The sequence below is a fragment of the Seriola aureovittata genome, chromosome 3, assembly GCF_021018895.1.
Source record: "Seriola aureovittata isolate HTS-2021-v1 ecotype China chromosome 3, ASM2101889v1, whole genome shotgun sequence".
Classification (NCBI taxonomy): domain Eukaryota; kingdom Metazoa; phylum Chordata; class Actinopteri; order Carangiformes; family Carangidae; genus Seriola; species Seriola aureovittata.
Genome location: NC_079366.1, coordinates 23,344,233 through 23,372,065, shown reverse-complemented (window position 1 = coordinate 23,372,065; position 27,833 = coordinate 23,344,233). Strand labels below are relative to the sequence as shown.

Genomic DNA, 27,833 nt, shown 5'->3' with positions numbered 1-27,833 from the left:
CGTCCGATCTGTGTTGTAAGTTCAAAACAAGTGAACAAATCATGAGATTTTGCTGCTGGTTACCGTGAGAAGGTGTTCCTGGCGTAGTGCATGATGCTATCAAAATCATATGGCTCCCCAAGAGAGTTGACCTCCCCTGGCTCCATCTTGAGGAAGTTATACTCCTGGCCTGGGAACCACACAAATGCAGACACACACACAGACACACACACACGCACACACACACACACACACACACAACACACACACACACACACATGCACAGACAGCAGTATGAGAAAGTTTAGTTTTATCACACATTGAGAGTCTAATCATTTGGTGTGTCACAATAAAAATGATTTACATGGTGATTCTGAACAGATAAGACATTTTAAGGGCATTTCTTAAAATACTTGAAGGTGTAGTTGAGACGTAAGTATCTAAATAAAAACCTGGGTCATGTCTCATTCGCTGCAACATCATTTGGTTTAACACCTGGTAGGTGTTGAATGCCTTGTGGTACAGCAGAGTGAGTGGGAGGAAAAGCGGCCGTCACTCTGGGGGGTCTAGGTGACTTCACAGTCATTAAAAGCCTCATTCACACTCACACAGAGCTGGAAACGGGTGTGAAATTGAAAACATACACACACGTTGTCAGTTTGTGTTCTTGAATGATTCACGCAGAAACCCAGGGGCATCTTGGGTAACAGGTAACGCCTCACCTGGTTGGATGTTATCCCGGATGATGGTCACATGATCGTCACGGTCAGGTCGTGTGTGCTCATGCCAGAAGCCAATGACGTGGCCCAGTTCGTGCACCACGATGCCAAACTTGTCACAGTTCTTACCGATGGAGATAGCCTGGGGCCCGTTGCCACGACGACCCACATAGGAACAACACCTAATAAGGATTAGTAGGAAGTTGATAGCAGGGAGATAGGCGGATGACATTTACTACAGATTTTGCAATGGAAAAAGCATCAGCAGTGTTGTATTCAGTTTATAGTGACCACACACACACACACACCACACACACACACACACACATGCACAGACAGCAGTATGAGAAAGTTTAGTTTTATCACACATTGAGAGTCTAATCATTTGGTGTGTCACAATAAAAATGATTTACATGGTGATTCTGAACAGATAAGACATTTTAAGGGCATTTCTTAAAATACTTGAAGGTGTAGTTGAGACGTAAGTATCTAAATAAAAACCTGGGTCATGTCTCATTCGCTGCAACATCATTTGGTTTAACACCTGGTAGGTGTTGAATGCCTTGTGGTACAGCAGAGTGAGTGGGAGGAAAAGCGGCCGTCACTCTGGGGGGTCTAGGTGACTTCACAGTCATTAAAAGCCTCATTCACACTCACACAGAGCTGGAAACGGGTGTGAAATTGAAAACATACACACACGTTGTCAGTTTGTGTTCTTGAATGATTCACGCAGAAACCCAGGGGCATCTTGGGTAACAGGTAACGCCTCACCTGGTTGGATGTTATCCCGGATGATGGTCACATGATCGTCACGGTCAGGTCGTGTGTGCTCATGCCAGAAGCCAATGACGTGGCCCAGTTCGTGCACCACGATGCCAAACTTGTCACAGTTCTTACCGATGGAGATAGCCTGGGGCCCGTTGCCACGACGACCCACATAGGAACAACACCTAATAAGGATTAGTAGGAAGTTGATAGCAGGGAGATAGGCGGATGACATTTACTACAGATTTTGCAATGGAAAAAGCATCAGCAGTGTTGTATTCAGTTTATAGTGACCACACACACACACACACACACACACACACACAGAAAACAAAATCTTTTCAGGATTTCCTGCCACGTACTACATCCACCAGAGGAAAAGCGGCAGGATTTGTTTACATACAACGTTCCAATAACGCTGCAGTTTCATAACCCAAACTGAGTAAGCTGTGAGAATTCACATATCGCCGCTCACAGAACACACAAAGCACACACACACACTCATTCTCTTTTTCTGGTTAGCCGAGACATCCGTGCCAGGCTAACAAATCTGATTAAAGTTATCCAGCGAGCTGATTGCAGGGTAAGGATCAGGAGTCACTGGAGTAGATAGAGTCTTTTCTTGCAGCATTTGCAGTGCCAGTATCAGTACAACTACTTCACACAAACACACACACAAAAATGCACAACAGGAGCCACAAATGTATTGTGCTTGTATTTACACCAGCAGTACTTTGCTTTTCTGTCTCTTTTTCTTTCTCTCTCTGTCACACACACCACAAATCCAAGCTGCAGGGTATTTATATATCAGATTAAAGTGTCTAATCTCCGATGCAGCCAGCCTATCACAGAACACGAGACAACTGGCATCATCAGTTAACACGCAGATCTGTAGCTCATCTACATGCCTGTAGGTATCTACATTTAAAAATCGAATTTTTTTCTCTATTACTCAACAAACTTCTTAGCTGCAACATTATGAAATTATATTGTGTAACTATGTGTTAAACTGAAAGACAGAGGTATGCACATCCAAGGAAACTATTCAACGGGAAACAGGAAGTATAAAGGCAAAAAAAAAACGTCTCTTGCTCCAACAATAATTTTCTAATCACAGTTGCAGCGCGATGTTTTGATTATAGATCTTTGTCAGATATCAAATATTATTGTAAGAGAAAAGACATTATGTGCAGATTATAGGAGACTAGTCTCTGTTTTACTATCATTGTTCAGTCCACAGAAGTCCTGTTACTGTAAATGTTTAGGTCAGTGCATTGCTTGAAAATTTCCAATACTTGTGATGATACCATACAATACCGTTAGATACCAAAATGATATTTTTTGGCATCTTATTTCAGAAATATAAAGATGTTTTTTTTAACAAAGCCCTGTTCTTCATTTAAAAATGTTAAATATTTGTCTTCACACAAGCACCCATACAAGACCTAAACCAGACTGAAATATATTCTAAAGTGGGTTAAAAAAAAACAACAACAACAAGAAAATCTAATCTCTGCCTCGTAAACTAGATTACAAATCTGACTAGACATTCAATGTAGGAACTCAGTACTTCACAGTTTTTGGTACACAGTGCTCTGGACAAATTTAAATCATTACTAATAGTATTGAGTTTCAATGAGGTTTGACCCTTAACTTCTGATCAATAGTGCAACGTTTTCCATCAGATGTGTCAGTCTGAATTAGAGGAAAGTGCGTGCAAACAGACATTTGGCGTAACGGTGCAGGCTTAAGAAAAATGACTGGCTGTATATGAATATTAAGCAAGTGTGACACAGTTTCAACATTAAAACAAGCAAATGATGAATATTTGATCTTGTCAAGTAGTGTGGAAGTTTTAACTTGAACGCGATCCATGAGGAAACTGAGCGGAGACAGAGTAGGATTTTCTTAATATACATGGGGTGCAACAAATTATAATTTTCATTATCAGTTAATCTGTTGTTTTTTTTAATTAATTGTTTAAACACCTACTTTTATTGCCCACCTAAATTTGAACAAATTGAGTTTTTCTGATTGTTAGACACATGTGGTAAATATGGACAAAAAGCTTTTATATACCCGTACCTAGATTATTTTTACATCAGTGTACATGTTAACTACAATAACCAGAGGATGACAGTCTAATCTATCAATACATATATCACATGCTCATATTTATAGAACTTTTCATTGAACTTTCAGTCTGGACATACTCTGCATAGCGTTAGCACTGTTATTGTTAGTGATTTTTGCTTGATAAATATTTATCAAATAAAAATTGCTGTTGCTGAATTTTTGTTTATCAACCAATTACTTGAGATGCTAATAGTGGAAATTCACAGATGTAGTGTAGCTGTCCTCCTGTTTCAGCCATCTGCACAATAATGTCTTAGAGCGATAAACCCAAACGTCCTGATCTCAGCCACTCTGAAACCTTACAACTTACAACCAGTGAAGTGCCACCACTGTACAAACACACTCTGACCCCACCGTGCTGCCACTCAACAGAACAATGCACTTCTGCAGAGTATGAACAAAAAAACTGCACGAACATACAAACACTTAAACCGAGCAGTGTGATTGGTGGGATGGGGAAACAGGAGGAGGACAGGAAGGAAAGCGGAGCCATTGTTGAGTGACCATATCGTCTCTCGCTGTGACAAGGTCATGACTGAACTCTAGGTACACACACAATCACAAACACAATCACACATGTACAAAGAGATCATCCAAGCTCACCCGCAGGGCCTGTAGGTGAACACTATGTAGCTTTCCTCGTCTGTCTTCTCAATGAAAGTTACGCACGTCTGTTTCTCCCAGTGACGCATGGCCTGCTTAAACATGGCCCTCTGACTACCTGGAACACACACATTTTACATCCTACTTTTACACAATCGTGGTCGGTGTGTATTTTACTGCTGAGCAGGATGGGCAACAGTCCAGCGGAGTTGCTTACCAGTGAAGTTTCCTCCTATGACGTAGGGAATGACTCCTCCAGGCCATATCCTCTCAGCTCTGGATGTGGCTGCTCGAGGAATACGGCTCTTTGCGACGCTCCCAGCTCTTCCACCTTTCCCAGTTTGGCTCTTGGTACTGGCAGCTCCCTTGCTGACGTTCTTGGGGAGATAGTCTGACAGAGTGGGGAAAGAGAAATTACAGTCAAAATACACATGTGCAAACAGAATAAATTACTGGGCTATTATTATAAATATCAGTTCATAAATGTGCTTCCATATTATTTGATTATACCCTCTCTTATTATACGTGACCTTTCAGAGTTTGTTCTCAGATCAGGGAGTAATAAAACTCTAACAGAAATAGCTCTGCTAGCTGTTTGACTAAACATTTAATTTAAACAAGGTTATTATCTATACTGCATGAGCTGTGTTGCTTCAGTAGAGTAAAGGGTTCTGGTTCAACTTCATCTACTTGTAAAGTGGAACAAATCTTGAATTGTCCAGCATCACTTGTAGTATTGAGAATAACTGTAGCTTTCATTGGGGCCTGATTCTGCTTCAGATGTGTCTCATTTCGTCCTCATCAATAATCAATGACAAACACAGACTTGGTGATTTAGCTCACCTGACATTCTCCACATTAAGCCTGGGACCAGTGATTCGCGTTATTTAAGCTGTATTCACATTATGATGAAAAGACAAGGCTCTTACAGTTACTTTCTTTTTAGAGTGCAAGTTTTAGAAAGAGCCAAAATGTCTATTGCCAAGGTCTACATGCCACCATGTTAATGTTGTTGCAGCAACAGTGGTTAGATAGGGACTCAACATTTATGACAACATTTCACTGAACTTGAAAGCTGAAAGCTTGACAAGTAAATGTTTTAAGATGGTTTCAAATGATTTATTACTGTATTTATACAATCAAAAACTTTGTCCCCCATCGTTAATTGCAGCTGAAAAGCACAAAGAGAGAAAAAACTTGCTTCATATATCACAGTGAAAATGTCATCAAGTCTGTCATCAAAGTCTGCAAACAGCTGCAAGCAGCCACTGAGACTCTAGCTGGTAACAGAAGTGTAATTTAAAAATATAAGTTTCTGCAGAAAAGCTGTTTTTTATACTGGACTGAAATGAATGGAAACCACGCATGCCATTCTGGTATGCTTGGGAAACTGGGTTCAGTAATGTAAAACATAGTATTTGTGGTTAATTAGCTAAAACATGCAGAACCACTAGCGTGGTCCTTTCAATAGTGGTTTGGTAACACACGTCAAAGCATGTCGTGATATTCAGGGTCCTTACCGAAGCCAAATCTACGTATTCTTTCCAGCAGCAGGTATAATGAGCCTCTCTTCTTCGCAATTTCATGTTCCTCCAGGCCACCTGACACACACACACACACAGTGCCAAGAGTCAAAACACAAACAATGTATAATAATAAATGCTGATATCCTCAGGTGGCCCGCCGTCTACTTCCTTCCTATCCACGTTGCTGTACTCTGCAGCTGATGTTGTAATGAGAGAGTTTCAGAGGAAACACGACAGAGAGAGCATTACGTGATGATTACAGAGTGAGCGTGCGATGTTGCGTCCACTCACCAGATGTGTGCCCCTGCCGGGAGTGTGTGCGCATGTGTGTGTGCTGTGTGAGGTCTATCGTCCTGTCAATCTGGAACATTCGCAGGTCCTCCTCGTCTAAAGCGATGTCGCCCCAGAATACAGCTGGAAGTTAAGAGAAGACATGATAGTTAGCAGAATCACTAATGCCATCATCACTGTCATCATTCATCATCCCTGGAAATGATCACATTATTATAAAACTGTAATATTTCTCTTCATAAGCAGTGTTAGAAGTGTGAAAAATACTACTGTTTATATATAACTTGGTTACATAGAACAGGTTTTCCGCTCAGCAATATAACCAAGTGCAAAGTCTTAGAAGTTAATTGAATTTTAAAATCAATTTTAAAAGCAAGGATAGATTAAACGTGCTGGTCTTTCTCTGTCAAGTTTACAATCCAAGCAACAGAGATTTGAACAAGCTGCAGACATGAGAGGGATCTTTTTGATGAAAGTGAAAGTAAACAGGGCTTTTCATTAGTCAAAACGTGAAGTGATGGATGAAGGTTAGTTTGTGGGTTTTGGTGTGCGCTATTTATGCTTTAAACCCAAGTCCTCCACCAACCCTACATCAAATCTTGGGTCCCGACTTCATGTTCCACATTTTGTTTCTGTGTCTGAGCAATCACAAAAAAATAGTTTTGATTGAATCCAACAGAAACCATGAAAAGTCTGATATTGTGTTTGTTTATATGGTTTGTTTAATTATGTGTATTACTATTAAGAGTGTTGATCTCAGTAAACTGATATTTCCTATTAAGTTGAGATGTCTAGAGATGATCAGGCGTCTACACAACTGCAGCAAGGTTTGAGTCAGACATGGCTTCAAAAACAAAAACTCCACAAGGAAGTGAAAATAAATTGTAAGCTGTGCCTTAGTAAACAAAGTGTTTACTGTGGTAAAATGGGGGCATTGAAACCACTGGACCCTAACAAAATCGGATGTAATTAACAGGGATCTTTTTCAGGGAAGGGGCGATGTCCTGTTTTTTCAAGGCTGTTAAGGTTTGGATTTATTTTTTCTTAAGTTCAGTTCAAGTACAAACTCTTTAAACGGCTAAGACCTCCAGTGCAGAACTATGAGAACTGGAGGTAAGTACAATGTGTACTTGTACACTGGGTAGAGGAGTACTGCAGATGTCACACAAGTGCAGTCATGGTGCAGGTCACATACCAGGAAGACCACAGGTGTTTTTCTTTATCTTTAGCGCTGAAGTTGTCACGTTAACTGAATTATCTGGTTATTGATTCTACGAGTTCTAACATTACCGTCATACCACAGCACAGACTCACTGTTGTTTCATTCACTCCAATCATGCATCCACAACTACACCCAAAGATGTAGAAACCTACTGCTAGAAACAGCTTTGTCTCCCTCCCTCTCCCTCTCTCTGTCTCTCTGACACACACACACACACACACACACAACACACACACACACACACACACACACACACACACACACACACACACACACACACACACACAGAGTCACCAGCGCCCGGTGGTCTTACAATGGTTCGATATCAAGCTACGTATAAGCCTTCTGGCAAGTGACACTCCCCTTCCCCCTCATCCTCCCATCCTTCCTCTTTCCATGCAATCTGGCTTAAGGTTTCCACACACTGTCCACAACCATTAATGTACACACTGAAGCGCTATCAGAGCTACAGTGCCGTTGCACTCTGACACGCTGGGTTGCACTGGGTTGCATAGTAGAACTCACCCCCATCTCTAAAACTGGGGACAATGATCCGTCTTATCCTGGTATGGTTGTCTGGGCAGAGATTCTCTGTTGCATGTATTGTGATTTAGCCCAGAGCTAAGAATTGGTTGGTATAAGTTTGTTTTTTTTTTACATTACTTTCTCCTATTGTGCCTGTAAGGTAATAAACTGAAAGTGTTTTTAGACTGGGCTGTTTCTGAGCCCAGCAGCAACCAGACATTAAAAATGGGCCTTTCTTTAAATGTTACTTTTAATTTCAAGAAGTTAAAAGTAGAAAAAAAATGAAAGAGTAATTGTGACGTGCAAACATTTGGGCACCCTACTACTGTAAGTCACTACTTGGCAATTACAAAAAAAAATCGGTCACTCGGAGATAAGATTTGTTTCCTTCAGCATTGAAGCCTATAGCCGAAACACTTCTGTGTCTTTCCGCTGCGGTGCATTAGCCTATTAAAAGCATTATAAACCTTTTAGTTTTTGCAATATTTTTAGGCTGTCCTGCACACACAGCATGTTGAAGATCGATCAACGGAGTTTCAGGAGACTCGAAGGGTCGTTCCAAAAGTTTCAGCTTGTGTTTGTTAAAGTAAATCATGGTGGATTTCGAGGTTTGCTTTGGATCATTGTCCTGTTGTAGAAACCAGCCTCTTTTCAGTTTTACTTTCTTTACGGACTCTGACCTGATGTTTCCTGTGTCACCAGCTGCCACACAACCTCAAAGCAGAGTATTTCCACCTCGTCCACAAGAACATATGGACCAGTTCAAAAGGTGTGCACTGCTCATAACAAGCCCTCTTTCAATCTACCTCTGCGTCTTCATCATCTTCCTCATAACACTTCCTTTCCTCCTGCCTCAACCTCATCCTTTTTTGACTCACAAAAATGCATGCATCAACACTAACACTAGTATGTGGCAGTGTTTCCATCACACACCTTTCAGCATCAGACAAAGCACATCTTGGATCCCTTGTTTTTCGGTTTCTTTTCCTCCCCCTCTCCCTCCATATCTTCAGTATCTCTCACAGCCACAACAATGAACGACTGAGCGATAATCATCACTAAATGATTAGCTGAGCAGAGTTATTGCCCTCCACAGGGACTCAAGACACAGATACATTAACAATGGCATGGGAGAAGCTTGTCACTTAGCTAATTAGGATTGCCACTAAAGGAAATGGGGGGTCAGGGTGCCATTGTGCTCAACTCTGTGCTATTGTTGGAGAGAGGAGCAAAACCACAATGACCACAGATGGTTTACAAATCAGGATATCAGATATAGACTAGGAGTGTGTGTTGTTGAATGGTGGTGTATGAGATTTTGATTAGATAGATATGAGGCTAATGTCTGATCTAGAGGGTGGAGCTGCTGTAATTTATTTATTATGATGTATAATGTATCTATTATGTAGACAATACTATGTAATACTGAAGGGTGCACTTTAAAGTGTGTTTGCTCATGCCTAAAAAAAATTACTAAAAAACACAATATATTTCAAATAAAATGGTGGTTTCTAAATGCTTTTAGTGTGAACGTTTAAGATGTATAATTACTTAAAAGTTGAATCTTTTATTACAGCAAAAGTTTGATATTTTGGTGAATATGCTTATTGGCTTTCTTGCAGAGAGTTGGACGAAAAGATCAATACCACTATCATATCTGACACAACAGCCAGCAACTGACTAGCTTATCTTAGCATAAAGACTGGAAACAGGGGGAAACAGCCAGCCTGGATCCATCCAAAGGTTGACATTTGGAGATCATTCCTTGCTAACCTGACCTAATCAGCATCAAACTGAAAAGCAGTATCAAACTTGACGTATATAAAATATGTTTATTTGATTCTGAAGTGGTTTATGTGGGTGTGCCTTTGCCATATAAAGCAACAAAAATAGCACTTGCACTAAGATGTGGTATGAACAGGCTCAAAATTGCACTGTGGGTAACACAGTTTCTACAGACACTCCCCTCTACTGCACCCTCTGCATAAGTAGTGTCAAAGTGAGCCACAAAAAACGACCAAATGGATGCAAAAAATCCACTTTACGCCTTAGGTTAAAGTTGAACTGCCACTTCAAACACAGACAATATCACATAACACCTGCATTTGAAATGATATTCCCTCAGCTTTTGTCTCTGGTTATGGGACAGTGCACCAACTTTAAACTTCTAGTAGTTCTGGATATTTCAGGACAACAAGGCAAAACACAAGGACTAAAAGTTTTCCAGAAAAAAAGGAGCTGACACAAGCAGAGATACAAAGCGAAAAGAGGAGGAAGAGTACAGTAATAGTAAGTTTCGCCCATTGATTGTTGGGGTCTTGTTAATCCATAGAGATACCATAAATAGCCCAAAGTCAAGCCAGTGGGTGAGGAGGGGTGAGGACAGTGAGGCAGGGAGATGCAGGAGGAAAAGTATTGATCCAAAAACCCCAGGACGTCCCAGGAGACCTACATCATGCTGACCAGGGCCTTACTGCATGCCCTTCAGCAGGGGCACTGCAGCAAACACACACACACACACACACACACACACACACACACACACACACACACACACACACACACACACACACACACACACACACACACACACACACACACACACTAATACACACACACACACACAGGAGTAATGCACCAAACACAAACTGAGAGGAAAACTTCCTCCACACGCATCCAGCACCTCCCACCATGCTGGCTGTTTGGAGTGGCAGCAGACCAGCAGACCAGTTTGAGTCATATTGATCAAGTTTTCTAGGCAGACAGCGCTAATGTCGGATTTCTGCAAGTTCACTCTGCGGCCTGGTAACAAATGTCAAACATTCACACAGCAGTGGCTCTGTGTGACTGTGAGGGCTGGAAAATGAAAACGTGCATATGTGACCATGCTCGTCGTCATGTAACACAATTAGCACCTGAGCAATACAAGAGTTTATTGCTGTTACCTGTTTAAACCTACGGGCGCATATGAGTCTGACATATGAGTCACTAATTTAATGAGGGTTTCTACAGCTGAACCGGTCACAGTTGGAAGGAGCAAAGACTGATACATGATGTTTTTTGCCATGTACACGTTTACATGTATCTACAAAATAGAGGAACAAAATCTTAAACATAAACAATATTGTTTACCATTTCCCTCTGGAAGCTTTGTTTGTTTTTTACTGTAGATTTAATGGCTTCTTACTTTTCCTTTTGACATTTTATAGACACCACAGTACAGTACAATAGAGAATTATGCACTGCTGAGTTCAAGCTGTAGTCAGTGGGGTGTACTATGACACACACACACACACACACACACACACACACACACACACATATATACACACACCTCACTAAGCTCCTCATTAAGCAAATATAAGGTCACACTGTAGGTGGGCTAAGATGAGTGTGTGTGTGTGTGTGTGTGTGTGTGTGTGTGTGTGTGTGTGTATGAGCTGATCTACTTGTGCAATATTATTATAGTGAATATAACTGTGACTGTGAACGTACTGTGATATTAAAAAGAGATTATCTCAGCCCTGTTGGAAGATTTTCTCCAAAACTAATCATTGTGCAGGCTGTTTGATCCATATTAACACTTTGTGAACAGGTGCTGTGGTTCAAGCTCAAACTACACAGACATCGCTGAAAACAGCCAAAACCAAAAACGCAGGCTCAAAAACTGTACAACACATCGATACACACAGCATACACTAATTCCTCTAAGATGAGGTGGTTTCAAAAGACTGTCATTTATAATGACAATAATACTTTTTATTTATAAGCGTCTTTAAAGACACCCAAGGACACTTAACAAATCGAATAAGACGTTCATGACATAAACCGAGAAAAAGATTTAAATATATAAAATAAAACAACAAATACACAGTGTATGTTTCATGAATCCCCAGGAAAAGCCAGCAACAACAAGTGAGTTTTCAGTTGAGACTTAAAAGAGGCAACAGATGTGCACTGCTGCAGACCCTGAGGGAGAGCATTCCAGAGGTTAGGACCAGCTACACTAAAGGCTGGGGGGGGGGTGGGGGGGTGAAGGGAGTAGATGGGCATCAGAGGAACGCAGTGATCGAGCAGGTTTATAGGGATGGAGAAGATTGGGTGGACAGGGAGGCACCAAGCCATGGAGAGATTTGTGAACGGGAAAAAAAGTTCTTTAAAATAAATGCGGCATTAAACTTGGAGCCAGTGCAATTGGTGGAGGGTAGGGGTGGACCGCGTGCGACAGAGAACTCTATTTAACCCCCACGTGGGTACACCAAGGAGAAGGGCATTACAATAATCGAGATAATAAAGGCGTGGATGAGAGTCTGCAACAGATCATAATCTAGTTATCAAACAGAGGCTTTGTTCACCTTGAATTCACAGCTTTTCCAGTGGATTCTCTCAGAAACAATGAGGACTTTATGCTCCAAACAGGCATATGTTTCCCATAATATAGATTATTATACCACTGCTGTCTCAGTCCTTAACGCACAACCTTGTGAAGCTTGTGAGTCGTCTCGTCATCACACCCTCTTCCACTGGTCAGAACTACTCTGTCCCAGCTTACACTTTTGGTCAGCATTATGAACCTACTAATCTTTTGTTTGTCTTATTTCCTGTTCCAGTTTATTTATTGGCTCCCGGACACATCACTCAAATATTTACTTATTCTGTACACAAAACCTTAGAAGGTATTACTGTACCACCTGGCCTAAAATTCCTTTACTTCCTTTTGTATTCAATAAATGCACGAGGGTGAACTCATATCAGATTTCTACTTGGCCATGTTTTGTTTTGTTTACTAGGATTTGAAGCATCAGGCCAATGAGCCAGTGAGTGAGTTTGGATGCAGCGGCTCTGGCCAGTGGAAGAGCAGGATCTCTCTAATGCTTCATTCATGAATGTTGGTGGAATGGGAAGAACAGGAAAAACACTGCTTACTGCAACTTGGGAGTGCTGAAGCATTATTCCAAGAAGGTTAGCCCTAGTGCTAACTTCGCAGTCGCACCAGATGAACTAAATCAGCTACTTTTGTTGTGTTTGTAGCAGTTTATTACCAAGTGAAACCAAGTACAAATAGCGAATGGCTGCTATAAAATTTGCTCAATGGATCGTATTATATTTTCATAACCACCAGCGGTGGTGCATTTGCAGCCATACTGCCATCAGTATATTGACATCAGTGAGAGAGATATCATATCTCCAAATAGGAGGCTGACATGGGCGGCAGTAATGACGGTTTAAGCTATATGATGTGAGCGTGGCAGAACATACATGAACCAATACACACAAGACCAACGGGACTGTTGGTCAGGTAGGATGGAAGACGTTTACTGTCATCTTTCTTCAAAGTTATACCTGTCTGAAACATATTGAGCATTCAGGTAGGCAGTGCAGAAAAGGATAATACAACCCTTTCACCAGGAAAGAACAGTGATATCTAGCAACTCTGTGGATTCCTCGATTATGATAATGACATTGTTTTTTTATGACCAATGCCAACTTTTTTTTTCCAATCATCACTTTTCCCAACATGTGCACATGGAAACTGCAGTGTGGTTAAAGTTAGGGAAAGGTCAGGGTTACAGTTAAAGGTGAACGCTGATTGCAGATCTGTTACCTCATGCGCTGAACACTGCTCTAACACCCCTAATCTCCATGAAGAGAGCACTACTCTCTGCTTTGGCACGTTGGAACTGGACGTACAAAGTCACGGTTACCAAATCGTGGGGATACTGAGCTGAATGATGCCACATGAGTGGTTTCTATGAATGTTTTATCGCTCCTGGAATCCAAAATAACTGCTGTGAAACCAAGCTGTCCACAGCCTCTATTGTCCATTGTGGAGGAAACTATCACTTTAAACTGAGATTACAGTTTATATTTTGCTTTGTGACGATGGAATAATGATGTGCTACGACGCTTTGTAAGGTGTTGGAATGTGAAGAGATGCTGGAGTCGGTAGTGTCACTGGTCAGAAATGTGCTTTGAGAGAAAAAAACTCAAAAATGTAGAAGCTTAGTCCAAGTTCAAAAAGTTCACACCCCCACCCTCCTGCAAGTATGAGTGTAATAGAGAGACAGAAAGAAAGAGATCATCTCAATGTCTGTGACATAAGATGAAATAATCATGAACAAAAGAGAGTGAGCATGAAAGACTGAAGACGGCAAATTAACTGAAACCACAATAATAACAAACTTAACAAATCACTAGTAACATGGACAAGCTTGACTTTTATCACCATTTTTCTTTAGCAGATGTTCAGAGTGCATCTGAGGAGTTAAGGATAGTGTGTCTGTGATGTCACGAGTCCAGAAACCCTGAAACAAACACTAATCATATGTTTTTTACTGGCTTAAACACAGTTCCAGACACTGCCAAAGACCCAATTACACACCTTACACTGACACATCCCTGTGTTTACCTCCAGGTGTGTGTGTGTGTGTGTGTGTGTGTGTGTGTGTGTGTGTGTGTGTGTGTGTGTGTGTGTGTGTGTGTGTGTGTGTGTGTGTGTGTGTGTGTGTGTGTGTGTGTGTTTGTCTGCAGACTAGGGTAGGCAAAGTTTGTTCATGCATGAACACAGATAAAAACAGATGGTAGAGCAGTCAGGCGAACAACTGGACATCTCAAACGACCCGGAAATAAAGCCCAGACTGATCATAAACAAATCCAATAACAGGAATATATTGTCATCAGACTATTCATCTTTTTAAGTATAAATTAATAAAACTGCTCTCGACCAAAAACATCAGAGGCAAAGTAGGCTATAGTGTGCCTAGTGGGTTATTTTGCGAAAAAAAAACCAAAAAACAGTCTCTGTGTTGTACTGTAACTGAAATAAAATGTAGATAATTATAATATTCAGGCCAAAGTAAAAAGAACATCTGCGACTTCAAAAGAACTACACATTTAAACAGTGCTCCGCCACGTAAACTGAAGGGGATAACAGGCAAAGAAATGTTCGGTATGAGACAAAATAACATAATATCATATGACACACACACACACACACACACACACACACACACACACAACACACACACACACACACACACACACACACACACACACACACACACACACACACACACACACACACACACACACACACACACACACACACACACACACACACACACACACAGCACTGGTGTAACCTCCTAATCACATTACTGTGACACTGAGATTCTTCTCCAGCAGGTCATGGGTTTGGCCAGACATTGTGACGGGACACGATCATGTCTCGATTTACCATCAGGGTGCCCTGGGTGTGCACCTAGCGGCACAGCTCGTCAACAAGCTCTAACAGGTACGAAGATCAAATTAAACTTATGTAAGGGAGTTATTTTTGTGAAGATGGAAGACAGTTCTGCTCTGTAAGTCATCCAATTGGTGCATCAGGTGTGACTGCGTGTCTTCACTCATTGTGAGGAGTGAGTTTCAGATTACAGAGAATAAACCAAGTTAGGAGATGAAATGTGACACATCTGTGTGACACTTAACCAGATTCAAACTGTTGGCGAAAGGTTTGCTTCAACAAGAAGATTCTTTCAGTCTACACAGATATCATTCAGTGACATTGGATTTGGATATTTTTCTTACAGCTGGTCAGGAAGTTCTTTCACTCACAACAGACCTTTTTCACAGCAGACAAGCACAGGTGTTACTGAATAACATTAATGATAGCTTCGTTCTGTTCAAGTGACCTAAGTGTCAACACCTAAATCGAATGTGAAATGCAAAAATGTCTTTGGTGAAAAAGGCTTTCATCGCCGGCTGTATGATACGACATAAGGCAGGGCGCCAGTGGTTGCGTGTGCTGCGGACTACGACATTTCATTTGACAGTATGAATTGCTGAATTGTTATACCGATGATTGTCAGACAAAATAGACATTTTCTGTGGTAATAAGATGGCACTAATCATAAATGGTTAATCACGATGTTATGGTTAAGAAACCTTGTTAAGCGGCCACATGCTTGTATTTGTTTTAGAGTTGTGCCTTCTTCAATCAAAAGCACAACATAAGCCGCACGCACATACATAATGTTACCTCAATACAGAGGAAAATGTTCTCTTTCTCTTGGCTCTGCTTTGTTTCTCTTTATCTTTGAGTCTGTATCAAAATTCATCTAGTGATACATTGTTTACATTCAGACGCAATGCTCTTTCTGTGCTATACTGTCTGCAAACTTTGCATGCTTGCACATTAAATGTAAAGAACAGGTGTAACCCACAGGTGTAACACACCACTGTCAAGATCCAACAGTTGGAAACTTGTTGACTTGTTAAGCTGCAGTCGTTTCTTGCCAGGTGTTTTTCTGTAATTATGTACATAGATAAAGCAATTTCAAAAGGAAAACTTAAAAAATATTTAAAATATTATGGCCAGCAGCCGTTGTTTGGTTGATGTGCGTCAACTGTACATACATCTTTTTGCACATTTTTACCTCACACTCAATTAAGGCTTGTTCCTACACAAACGTTAGCTTCTATATGAGTTAAATGACGTGGAGGACCTAGCTAAAAGTGTGTAGCTCTGCGTCACAGCTGAGCTCCAACAATACTTGGAATAGCTTAAAAAATAGTTTGACTGTAAGGAGACAGTGGCTTTTCCTCAGCCAATAATGGTTGTTTGCGAATGAGTTTTGCTGCTATAAATACCATCAGGAAAAGCTAGGTGACATAAAAGCACCCAGACATTTAATAATTGAGCAATGCGAGGCAGGTGGGCGGAGTGACGGCGGTGCTGACTCATGGCTTCTGCAGCTCCGGAACAATGACGCTCCAAAACAAACAGTCGGCTCTCAGCACGGCCGCAGAGTTTGTGCTGAGGCGGGAATCCTGAGGAAGACTTCGGAAGCTCAGTGGCAGGAGCACTCTGCTCGGGAAAATCCTGTTTAATATAATATGAGTGAGACCGCTCTCTCTCTCACTAACACACACACAGAACGCAGCCACAGTGTCAAACACACATACATACACACATTGCTCTAGTTTCCTTCCTACCGAGGAATGGGGGAAGGGGTGAACAGTAGCTGCAGCTCACTGTCACGACATGGTGGGCTTCAGTCTCTGACTGAAAAGCCCAAAGCGCACATAAAGTGTAGATGGGCACAGGCACACACACATACACCTGTTTAAGATGCACTTAGTTAAACTATCGAAACAACTGGAAGACCACCTGACGGTTACTAAAGTCACACCTGAATCCAGAAAACAGCTAAATCTGGTTGTGTGTTTGTGTTTGTTTGAAGATTTCCTTGACTTCATTTTCTGTTTTCAAACATAGTGAAGCTCATAGATAAAACATCCCACAGTCTACATCCTACTTTAGTGACCCAACATCAGATCTCACTCACAATATCAAAAAAAAACCTCTGGATACAGTTCACATAGTGTTATCACAAACATGTTTATATTTTAACCCATCATTTATGAGGCATACTGTACAGTCTAGAATCTAAATGTACTTTCTCACTTTTCATTTACTTTTTGAACTTATGAAGGAAAGTTCAGCCTGAATGCAAAGTCAATTTTGTGGTGCACATGTGTAAAGTAAACAAAGACGCGTTCACATGAACATGTGCAGATTCGCTCTACGGCACAAACTGAGGCAACGATGCGTGAGTTTGAAATCTTTCAACTTGAGCTAAAAATGTGTGTTCATCACAGCACTGCATGACTCCACATAATCATTAAGTACAGACTAGAGAAAGAAGAGGAGAATACCTGAGCTGTGACACCAACACCTCTGTTGCCAACTCTGTGGAAAGTAAACACGGACTGCAAAAACACTCATGTGGTGGAATTAGAGCAAATAACTCAAGGCAAAAATGTTTGTTTTGTGTTAAATCTGCACCTTTAAACAGTTTGTACACAGACAATGTGGCATCTGATGAAGATTCATGGTGTTTTTATCATTCAAACAACCATAGGTATAAATTTATCCATCAAACTGCGAAGAAACAAACACCACAGTGCATCTGTTTAAACACTCACATTGAAGTTGGTGGTCTGATGGTCTTCTTGCCTTCAAAAGCTATAGACTTTAAAACGGTTCCTTAAATCTGATGTTTTAACTAACTACCTGGGCACATATATGGAGTCACTGATTGAGACATGGAGCCTCCGTCATGAAGCTGTAACAATGTCTTTAAGAATAAACAGCTGAATTTTATCTGCACATCTCATCAGAATGAGCTTCAGCTGACGTGAACCACTTCATGTAGGCAGCAGGGCGGAGGTCGTCCCTTAAGTGGAAGGTCCTGCTTCAAGCTTCACAAGGAAACTGTGATATAATGTTACTTAAGTGCTCATGAACTTCATATTAAATTACTATTAACTCTTTCCCTGACTCTCCAACCCCGGTGTGGAAACCCCAGAGTTTGGGTAAAATGTATTGCAGTCATGTCACATCATTACTGTTGCCTCTGAATCAAAACTCCAAGGCAGTGGACAATGAACAGCACAAACCACCACCCACCAACACAACCACCCACCCATCCACCCATCCATCCATCCATCCATCCATCCGGTATACCCACTGATCCTTGAGGGTCACAGGGAGGCTGGAGCCTATTCCAACTGATGCTGAGCTACAGGCAATTTAGAGTCACAACTTAACCTAACAAAACATTGGCCACCATTTTTAAATTTTCTTTGAAATCATTATAGCTCACATGCAAATTTCTTATCCAATTGTTGCCAAAATTGCAAAAACTCCTCCCCTGTTGCAGTGTCAACTACTGGGCTGGGCTAAGTACTGGGCTGTAACATCTGGGCTCAGAGATGTGAGTCCATGACAAAATGTACATTATGTGTTTTAAATACTGTTACTATACATTCCTATGATACACCACGATTGTATTTGAAGAAGAGAACAAGTAGTTGGTCTCTCGGGTCATTCCCGAAGAGCCGCCCCCCCCCCCCGGCTTCATTCGAACACCGAGGTTTGTTTAGCTTTCGCTCTGTGTGTGTGAGCATTTTATGAGAACAGTGATTTGGAAGGAAGCATGAATGACTCTTGAGTGAGCGTAGGAACCCGTGCACATCTGTATGACTGTGTGCGTGTGTGTGTATGTGCGCACGCGTGTGTGTCATCTCCAGCTGAGTAGCAGGATGCAGACAACCAGGAAGAGATAAGCGCGGGTGAATGGAGGGAGCTCTGCGTGTGTGTGTGCATCAAATGTGTGCGTATGTGTGCCTGTGTGTGTTCGCATAGGGAAATCACTTCACAAAGGCCTGGAAGTGTGTGTTCTCCTGTCTACCAGCGCGGGACTCGGAGGAGATAAGCAGCCAGCCAAATATTCCCCTTGTGTTTTCCCAGCAAAAACAGGAGGCGGAATACCAACTACTCAGACTGATGCCACAGGGTCAGGCCTGGAATGAGCCGCGCTTCCACTTCTTACAAGCGACACAGACACACACAAAGACACAGCCACCAAATCTTTATACACTGGCACATGTATGGGTTGATGATAAGGATGGAACTAATTATTACTTCCACTACTGGTTAATCTGTTCAGAAAATAGTGAAAATACTTTTGGATGTAAATCCACAGACATCTATAAATTTACAAATCCATAAGTGTGCATGTACAGACTCTGCTTGATGCATTTGTGCATGCATATCTTAAATGCTGGAAGTTTGTGTCTGTGTATGTGCATGTAGATGTGACATATACGTACCTAAAAGATAGATGATAAAAAATAGGCACCTTATGTTTACTTTTGTTATATCTTCCCTTTTGTGTAGGGGTGGTCGGACAAGGTTGTGTAGATGTGGCATGCATGTAAGATGGTATATGAGAGCGATGCAGTGATGATCAGGTGAGCTGTTATGTATCTATATGTAAATTGAGAACATATTCATGGAAAAATGAAAAAAAAAATATTCAAAACAACCATTACAAGTCCCCAGAGCCCAATTTAATTTGCAATTTGTCATTTTTCAAAATAGATGAATAAGCACATCCTCACACGTGAGACGCTGTTATCAGGAAATATTTGCCTAATATGGTGGAGCAAATTAAGCGATTACTCCACTATCAAACTGACTGCTGATTTCTTAAATATTTCCAATATCAAGAAAGGAGCTGAATGTGTCTTAACTTTTAAGTCGACATGAGACGTCATGGAAATGGAATCATGGAAAGTTTCCATCTCTACAGTTCCATGGAAATTGAGCAAACTCAAGCAGCAGATAAGGACCCTGTGATCGGACCAAAAACTCCATAACATCGACTAAATTCACCTCATTCAGAAGCTTGTCAAGAAGAAAATGTGAGGAGAAGACAAAAGTGATTAAGGTGAATGAAAATGAAATGAATATTAGGTAAATTCTGAAAGCCCATTTGTCTGCTGGGGAATTTAGACTGAGCACAAGATGAAAATTAGAGATGCCACAAATGCATAAGAACTTAATTTAAAGATGCAAACAGGTAGATTTGATCCAGGTGGTGTGAACTGCCATGAAGACTAAAGAGACACATCAGTTACTATCCTGATGTGTACGACTCCACTAATGTACAGCAACAGCAGCAAAACTAAAAGTGTTAGAATAAAAGTTTTGAAATGTGTCTCGCACACAGATGTGCATGTTGTTCGGTACAGTAGCTACAGCAAATGTCCATACAGTCGATCAGGGAACATGTCCCTCGGTTGTTGCTGTAAAAGCACAGACTGCGCTCAAACATTCCAACTGGCATGAATAAATGGAGGCAGTCGTTTGATTTGCATTTAATCTGAACAAAACATTCGTACCATGTAACACTGATGTTCCCCGTTCAAGTCCAGACAGGGACCTTTGCCGCATGTTGTTGTCCCCCCCCCCACCCCTCTCCTTCTCGTTCTCTGAGTTATTGGTTGTATAAATATCCAGAAAAGGCAAAACAAGGCCTGAAAAAAAGTAAAGGGTTCCATTAAACATGCACACATGATTTTACTAAAAAATAAAAACTCAGAAACAGGTGTCAATTATGGAGATCTCTTTAAAATGGGATTCTCATGTGTGGTCATTTGCTGCGAGAAATCTAAGCATGTCAGCATTCAGTATGTGAACTCCTTGGAATTGCCAGGTTTCCTGCATTAATTGGCCATAAACTGTGATCTGATCTCAATCTAACCAATAACCTAAAACAAGTGCTTACAGTAGTTGCTGATCAGACCAGCACAATGTTTAAGAGGAATTTTCTTCCTTATAGAGCTGCTTCAGCTCAGGATGTCTGGTGTGAACATTTCTCTTCAGGTCATTCCACAGCATCTCTGCTAAGTCAAGGTCTGGGCTCTGACTCCACCAGGTGGATTTTTTTCTCAGTTTTTGAGTCAGTCTGTATTAGATTAATTTGGATATTGCGGGTCATGTTTCTGCTGCATCACCGAGCTTCTCCTGAGCTTCAACGGGTAGACAAGCACCCTGTCCAGCTGTCCAGGCCCAGAGGCAGCAAAGCAGCCCCAAATCATGATGCTTCCTTCCACTGCACTTCACCTTTGGGATGATGTTTTAATGATGGTGTGATGTTCCCTTTGTACGCCATTCATAGTGCAGTCCACAAAACATTTTCCCAGTAGCATTGTGGAATTACAAGGTGCTCTGCGATTACACCGTCAAAAATCTATTTGGCTGTGGGGTTTATGCCACTGTGTGTGTGTACTTCAAACAATGGCAATTGAAACATCATGTTGGAGTTGAAGCTAGTAATGTTGAACAACAGTTACTTTTACTGAAAATACTGCAATGCAGAAAATAGAGAGCACGTCGAAGTAAATGTAATGTATGGTATACTGATTGAGGCAGGGGGAGGATGTGCTTTCTGTGCTTGTCTGGCCACTGAGATACATGGACAAGACATGCGACCAAGCTGACCAATCACAGTTGCTGCAGTCTGCGTCGGCACGACATGCAGTTACATTTCTAGGGAGGTGCACATCAGGCTACGGCGGTGGGTATGCCATACCTTTTACCGTACCTACGGCATCAATTCAACGCAGAAGTATGAATTGGCCTTTAGGCTGGGCGATTTATTTTTGCCGAGGCATGTTTCACAACAGAAGCTGTGTGTTTTGTTGTGAACAGAAAACTCAAAATGTTGAGTGTTTTTGTAAAAGTCAAAGTAGCTCCAGCCAAGACGTCCAATCAGGTTCCACTGGTTCATCTCCAGGTTTGATAACTCCTGTCTCCAATTATTTTCTGTTGACGTAATTAGCCGAGGGGTTCACTTACTTTTTCCAGCCTACACTGTGAATGTTTGAATGATGTTTTCAATATGGACAAAGAACAATACAAACATTTTGCAATAGGTTGTGTATGTTCATAATTATAACGTAGACGAAGACCTGACCCCATTTTAAAACAAATTTATATAAAAATGCAGGTGATTCTAATTCAGGTAATTCCAATTCACTTACTTTTTCTTGCCACTGTAAATGCATTCCTTATGTCCACTGATATTTCCAGCAAATAAAAACACTGTGTGTGTTTTCTCACTTCGTTTTTTTAACCTACAAGAGTCGCTCAGTTACTCAAATATATGTAGACTGACTGTCTCCCTGTAACCTGCCAGGCTCCCATCCAAACATATACACACTCTCACACACACACACACACACACACACACACACACACACACACACACACGGTAAGTTCTTAGCATAACTAAAAGCCACAGAGTCATGGGACTGCAGTATCAACATAAAAATCACCCACACAGAGATCACTGTAACATACACATGAGCAAACACACACACACACACACACACACACACACACACACTGGCCAGTGTCCAGGGTTGTCAGGTTTGTGTATTTGGTATGTAAGGAATGCGTGTTGGTCAGTGTGTGGACACGCAGTGCTCTGGGTGGAGTTCTTATCAGTCCAACGTGTCATCACAGACAACATTAAGTCCCATTAAAACACCCATGAATGTACGTGTACGCAATCACATATGCACATGGACACGCCAAGTCAAAACGGGTGTAACCAAAACAAGAACCCAGACTTAAGAAGATGCTTACTGGTCTTACAACACAGCAATATTTCCCTTGCAACTCTCTTGCACACAGGAGAGGAGAGGAGAGGAGAGGAGAGGAGAGGAGAGGATTCCTCTACCTAACATGTGATGTAACATGTCCAGTATCAAAAGTTGACATTGAATGTTTGTTCAAATTTTTGGTCTTGTTTATTTATTTGGGCTGATATTTCCTGATCTAAATCATGACACATTGTCGCAAAATGCTTGTATAGCTGAGCACGCTGAGACAAAACACAGTGATGCACTGGGAAGTTTCACACATTTCATTAAATTCAAAAAGGATTCTTAAATCGTTATGGTAATAAAGTACTGATTTAAGATATTGGAAAAACTATTGTTCTGGTGCCATTACAGAAACTCAGGTATTGTATCACACCTTTGTAAAACATTTCAGATTTACCCAGCCCTAGGCAGACTAAGTTAAATAACACCAAACCATCCAATCGGGACATACAGTGTCTGCTAAAGATGTAAAGAAAGGTCACTTTAATTCAAGGACTGTGTAAAATCTTGAGTGAATCTCCAGGCTTTGTGTTGAAAGTATGAGTTCATTTGGGTGGAGTGTACAAAGACACTGCGCATGACACACACCTATAAAATCTATAATATACTGAGGAAAAAAACTACATTTTTTAGTTATTTGAAGCACTTTAAAACAGTGTGGGCAGTTTCTCACACAATGGACATATTATAATGTAACTGCAAGGATGTTGCTTCACACATGTATACACAAAGACACGCAGGCACACACACATTTACTGTATGTCTTATGAGACCAAACAGCTGCCAGCTTGCCATTAAATGTCCTGAAAAGATTTTATCACAATGTGTGTGTGTGTGTGTGTGTGTGTGTGTGTGTGTGTGTGTGTGTGTGTGTGTGTGTGTGGGAGAGAGAGAGAGAGCATCAGCGCATGTTTTGGTACAGTTAAGTCCAGCTGTTTCTCATCTTTGTTGATGGTTGATTTAACATCTGGATACAAGCAAACACACAGACACACACTTACACGCGCATGCATAGCCTGTCCATTTACATTCTGCCACTATCAGAACCAAAATTTTGCTTACAAGTGTCGCACGCGCTGAATGTGCGTGCATGCAGTGAAAAGTGTGGACTGCCACCGGGCTGCACGTGGCATCCACCCACAGGATCACCACAGACACTGACTTATTGGTTATGAAGGTTGGGGATAGAGGGACATCTGGACCGGTGCACACACACACATGGGCGCGCGCTGTCATCTCTCTCACACTCATACACGTGCCATCTCAGGGCCACTGCGCTCGGTAAGAGGGATCAGTGACCGGGCGCGCAAAAATACCAATTTTTTCAAATAACTAAAAATGAAAAAAGAGTAAATACGGGACTCACCGGCTTTGCATGGGTCTTTGTAGTCAATGGTCTCCGCTCTCTCCTCTTCATAATAGTCATAGTCTGGCTCATCGTAGTCGAAACAGTTAGAAATAGTCACTTTGCCCCAGAAAGTCAAGCCGGCAAGCATCAGCGTGATCCAGCGCATCTTAGCGGCCAGTGCCGAGGGCACTCGGTCCATCTGAAGACTGAAATAAACGAATAAAGGCCTCTGCTCGTCTCCTCTGCTGTTAGGAGATGGTCAATCCACTCTCTAAAGAAAGCATCGGCAGCAGGAATTTAACGGGTCATTGTGAAGATCGGTGTCCTCTCTGACAGTCTGGCTGTGGATACTGTAGGCTGCTGGAAGTTACTCTGCCGGGCTCTCCTCCATGGTAAAAGTACACTGAGGTATCTGTCTGCCCGCCCGGTGCCTCTCGGTCAGCAAAGTGTCCGCTGAGGAGCTCCGCTGTCCTCCGCTGTGGCTTTGCAGGTGAGGCTGCTGTGGGACAAACAAGAGAGAGAAACGGTGAGGGGATCAGGACTGGATGATCTCCGAGCGTAAAGACGCACCACGGTGTGTCTGCTGCTCACACAAGAATCATCCGCCTCGCATACTTCCAACCAGCACTGTTGTATCGCATGGTGTAATCTCTCTCTCTCTCTCTCTCTCTCTCTCTCTCTCCCCCCCTCTCACTCGTGTCCGGTAGTGGTACTGTCTCTCTCAACCCGAGTTAGCGCACCGCCTACAAACACATACACAAACTCTCTCTCTCTCTCTCTCTCTCACACACACACACACACACACACACACACACACACACACACACACACACACACACATACACACACACACACACATACGCACAGCTACCTGCACTGTTCGACCCAAGTGGCGCAGAATCGAAACTTTAATTGTCTTCTTTTGTTCCTTTTCACTGAGTATCTGCATCTAATGTTGAAAGACTCTTTATCTCTCTCGCCACCCCCATTGCTCTCTCTCTCTTTCTCACACACACACACACACACACACACACACACACACACACTCACAGCGAGAGAGAGAGGGAAGACACATACAGTTGGATAACCTAACAACGAGCGTAAACTTCAGAGGAAGCGCGCACTGATCATTGCAGGTTATTGGACCTCAACTCGCACGGATTCGTTAAGTAAAGTGAACTTACAGTAAAAACCGGTAGCGGTAAAAGTAACACGGCGGTTACACACTTGCCTGTGAGTTTTAGTATCCACCAGCCCTTACAGACCCGGTGCATAGTGGGTGTTTCCAGGTTATTTAGAGGCAGGTGCCAAGTAGGTGACAGCCAAACCATAAATGCCCAGAGGTACTACTATAGAGGGAGCCTTTATGGCCATGACGTGACAACTCAGTCCTTATACTGTCCCTCTTCTCTCCTTATTTTCTGTACTAGAAAGAGAGAGATGGGAAAAATATTTAGGGTTATATTAGTTGCAATTCAAAGCAATTAAGATTAATTGGGCTTTGTGCGTAAAAAAGAGGCGCGCCTCAGGCCTCAGCACGTTAACACCATGACTTTAGAGATCATGATTCAGGCGGGTATATTACCTTTCCTGTGCAGGAGCCTGACTGTACAGTGTATGATGGTAGAGAAATAGAGCCGAAAATTAACTATGACAAATAGCGAGCGAGTGTTCGGGAAATGCAGAAAATAATCACTGATCAATTACTTTAAAGAAGTTGTTTTGTTTAACCGATATAATTTGTTTATATTTTCTGTTAATTTAACGGTTTAATTTGGAAAATATTTCTTCCCCATTATGCCTTTCATAGATAGATAGATAGATAGATAGATAGATAGATAGATAGATAGATAGATAGATAGATAGATAGATAGATAGATTCACCTATGATGTCTTCTCTAATCTGTCATAAATACCCTTGCCGACAGTAGGTCAGTCAACAACAGCTGAGTGAATTGAGTTCATGTGGGTTCATCCTCCACTGCATCACTGACACCCACAATACGGTGGAGAAACTTCTACTTTTGTGTGCGTGTTTGTTTGTGTGTGCGTGTGTTTGTTTGTTTGTGTGTGCGTGCGTGTGTGCGTGCGCGTGTGACATTAAGTGTATAAATCCAAAAACGTTTAAATGTATAGAAAATAGTTTACTACTAATTTTGCACGGACTGCAAAGTTGTCAACAGCCACCCATAATCTCCCAAGTGCAACCTACACGCACTAACACGGCAGGCACACACAGTAAAAATAAAACAGCAGCAGTTGTTGACAGACAAGCAGTGCAGCCTGTGAACACCTTGCAAAGGTAAATCCTCCTGAGACGAGTTCACCCTGCGTCTCCGCAGCTTACCTGCTGCGTTTACCTGCCCGGGGCGCGTTGGTTTGCTGCGGCGTCATGAAGCGACCCATCATGCTTCAAATGCAGGGATCTTCTCAGGAGTCTCAGGGGGCCTCCGGTATCAGTCGGTACTGGCAGTTCCGAACGTGCGCGTCTCCCACCATATATTACCGGGAGATTACCGGAGCGCTGTCTCTGCTGCTCCCGACTAATCCTGCCCTCGGGGAGAGGTAGCGGCGCGCTGACGTCACTCTATCAATCCAGCAGCAAGCTGTCCACTATACACGCCCCGGGCCATGGACACAAATCCCCTGGAGGCAGTGCGCGCACACACACACACACACACACACACACACATACACACACACGCACACGCACACGCACACACGCACACACGCACCATCACTTTGTCACCTATTTTTGGAGCAAAATCAGCAGTGTGTGGACCTACACTGAACAACGTGAACCTTCATTTTATGAGAAGGAGGTACTGACAAAAGGAAAGGAGCATCACCAGATCTCATCAAAGATCAGAAAGTTGACATTGTTTCCATATACAAATATGTGTAAGTTTATATTGATTTTTTAGCAGGTATACTATAATGTTTACCATATGCACTATCTTAGTTTAGGATGGTAGCATACTAACATTTGCTTATTGGCACTAATCACAAAGAACAGCTTAGGCTGATAAGAACACTATTAGTCCCGCAGGTATTTACTCATGATCCTAAGTATTGGACAAAATAAAAACGTGACCTGATGGTGGTGCTGGAAAAGTCAAGAGATCACCAAAGTTATTCATATTCATCCTGAGGGGGATATTCTTATCCTCAACAAATGTCACTACAATCTATCCAATAGTTTGTGTCCAATAGTTCACTCAAAACCACAAATGTGAACATCAAGTTGGCGTTATAGAGGAAAAGTCAGGGTAACGCTTAAGTACCAAGATACAGTGCATGTGCCAATCCGACAAACAGATGTTACAGGATAAGTGAGAACATTAACCTGCTGGTGGCACCAGAGGAAAAATTGGGATCTGCAAAGTCATTGACATCCGTCCTTTGGGCACCATGAATATTTGTACTAGTGTCATAGCAATTAATCAAACAGCTGTTCACTAAAAGCATCAGATTTCTACTGGTGGTGCCAACCAAAAAGTCAGGGGATCATTGAAGCCGGTAGAATTCATCCTCTGGGAACGATGAACATCTGTACAAAACTTCATGGCAATCCATCCAATCCATATTTCAGTCTGGGACAAAGAGCTGGACAAACGGACATTGCCATATATGCCATGTAAGATTAACACATTTATTAAAAAGGCTAGATCTAAGATTGACTTGACTTATGATTATAA

The 27,833-nt window shown here is 41.9% G+C and overlaps 1 protein-coding gene across 1 annotated transcript in view; it reads right to left on the bottom strand.

Moving 5' to 3' along the window:
* The window catches only part of tll1 (tolloid-like 1), a 50,308-nt gene extending 23,620 nt beyond the window's left edge, over window positions 1–26,688 (bottom strand). Inside the window, exons 1-8 of the mRNA XM_056372942.1 lie at window positions 26,483–26,688; window positions 24,154–24,634; window positions 6,020–6,142; window positions 5,723–5,803; window positions 4,420–4,593; window positions 4,203–4,320; window positions 1,470–1,648; window positions 64–169 (exon numbers count right to left, since the gene is read on the bottom strand). Of these exons, the coding sequence (XP_056228917.1) occupies window positions 64–169; window positions 1,470–1,648; window positions 4,203–4,320; window positions 4,420–4,593; window positions 5,723–5,803; window positions 6,020–6,142; window positions 24,154–24,334 (962 nt within the window). The 5' untranslated portion in view covers window positions 24,335–24,634; window positions 26,483–26,688. The remainder of the gene's footprint in view (window positions 1–63; window positions 170–1,469; window positions 1,649–4,202; window positions 4,321–4,419; window positions 4,594–5,722; window positions 5,804–6,019; window positions 6,143–24,153; window positions 24,635–26,482) is intronic.
* Window positions 26,689–27,833: the final 1,145 nt, after the last annotated feature.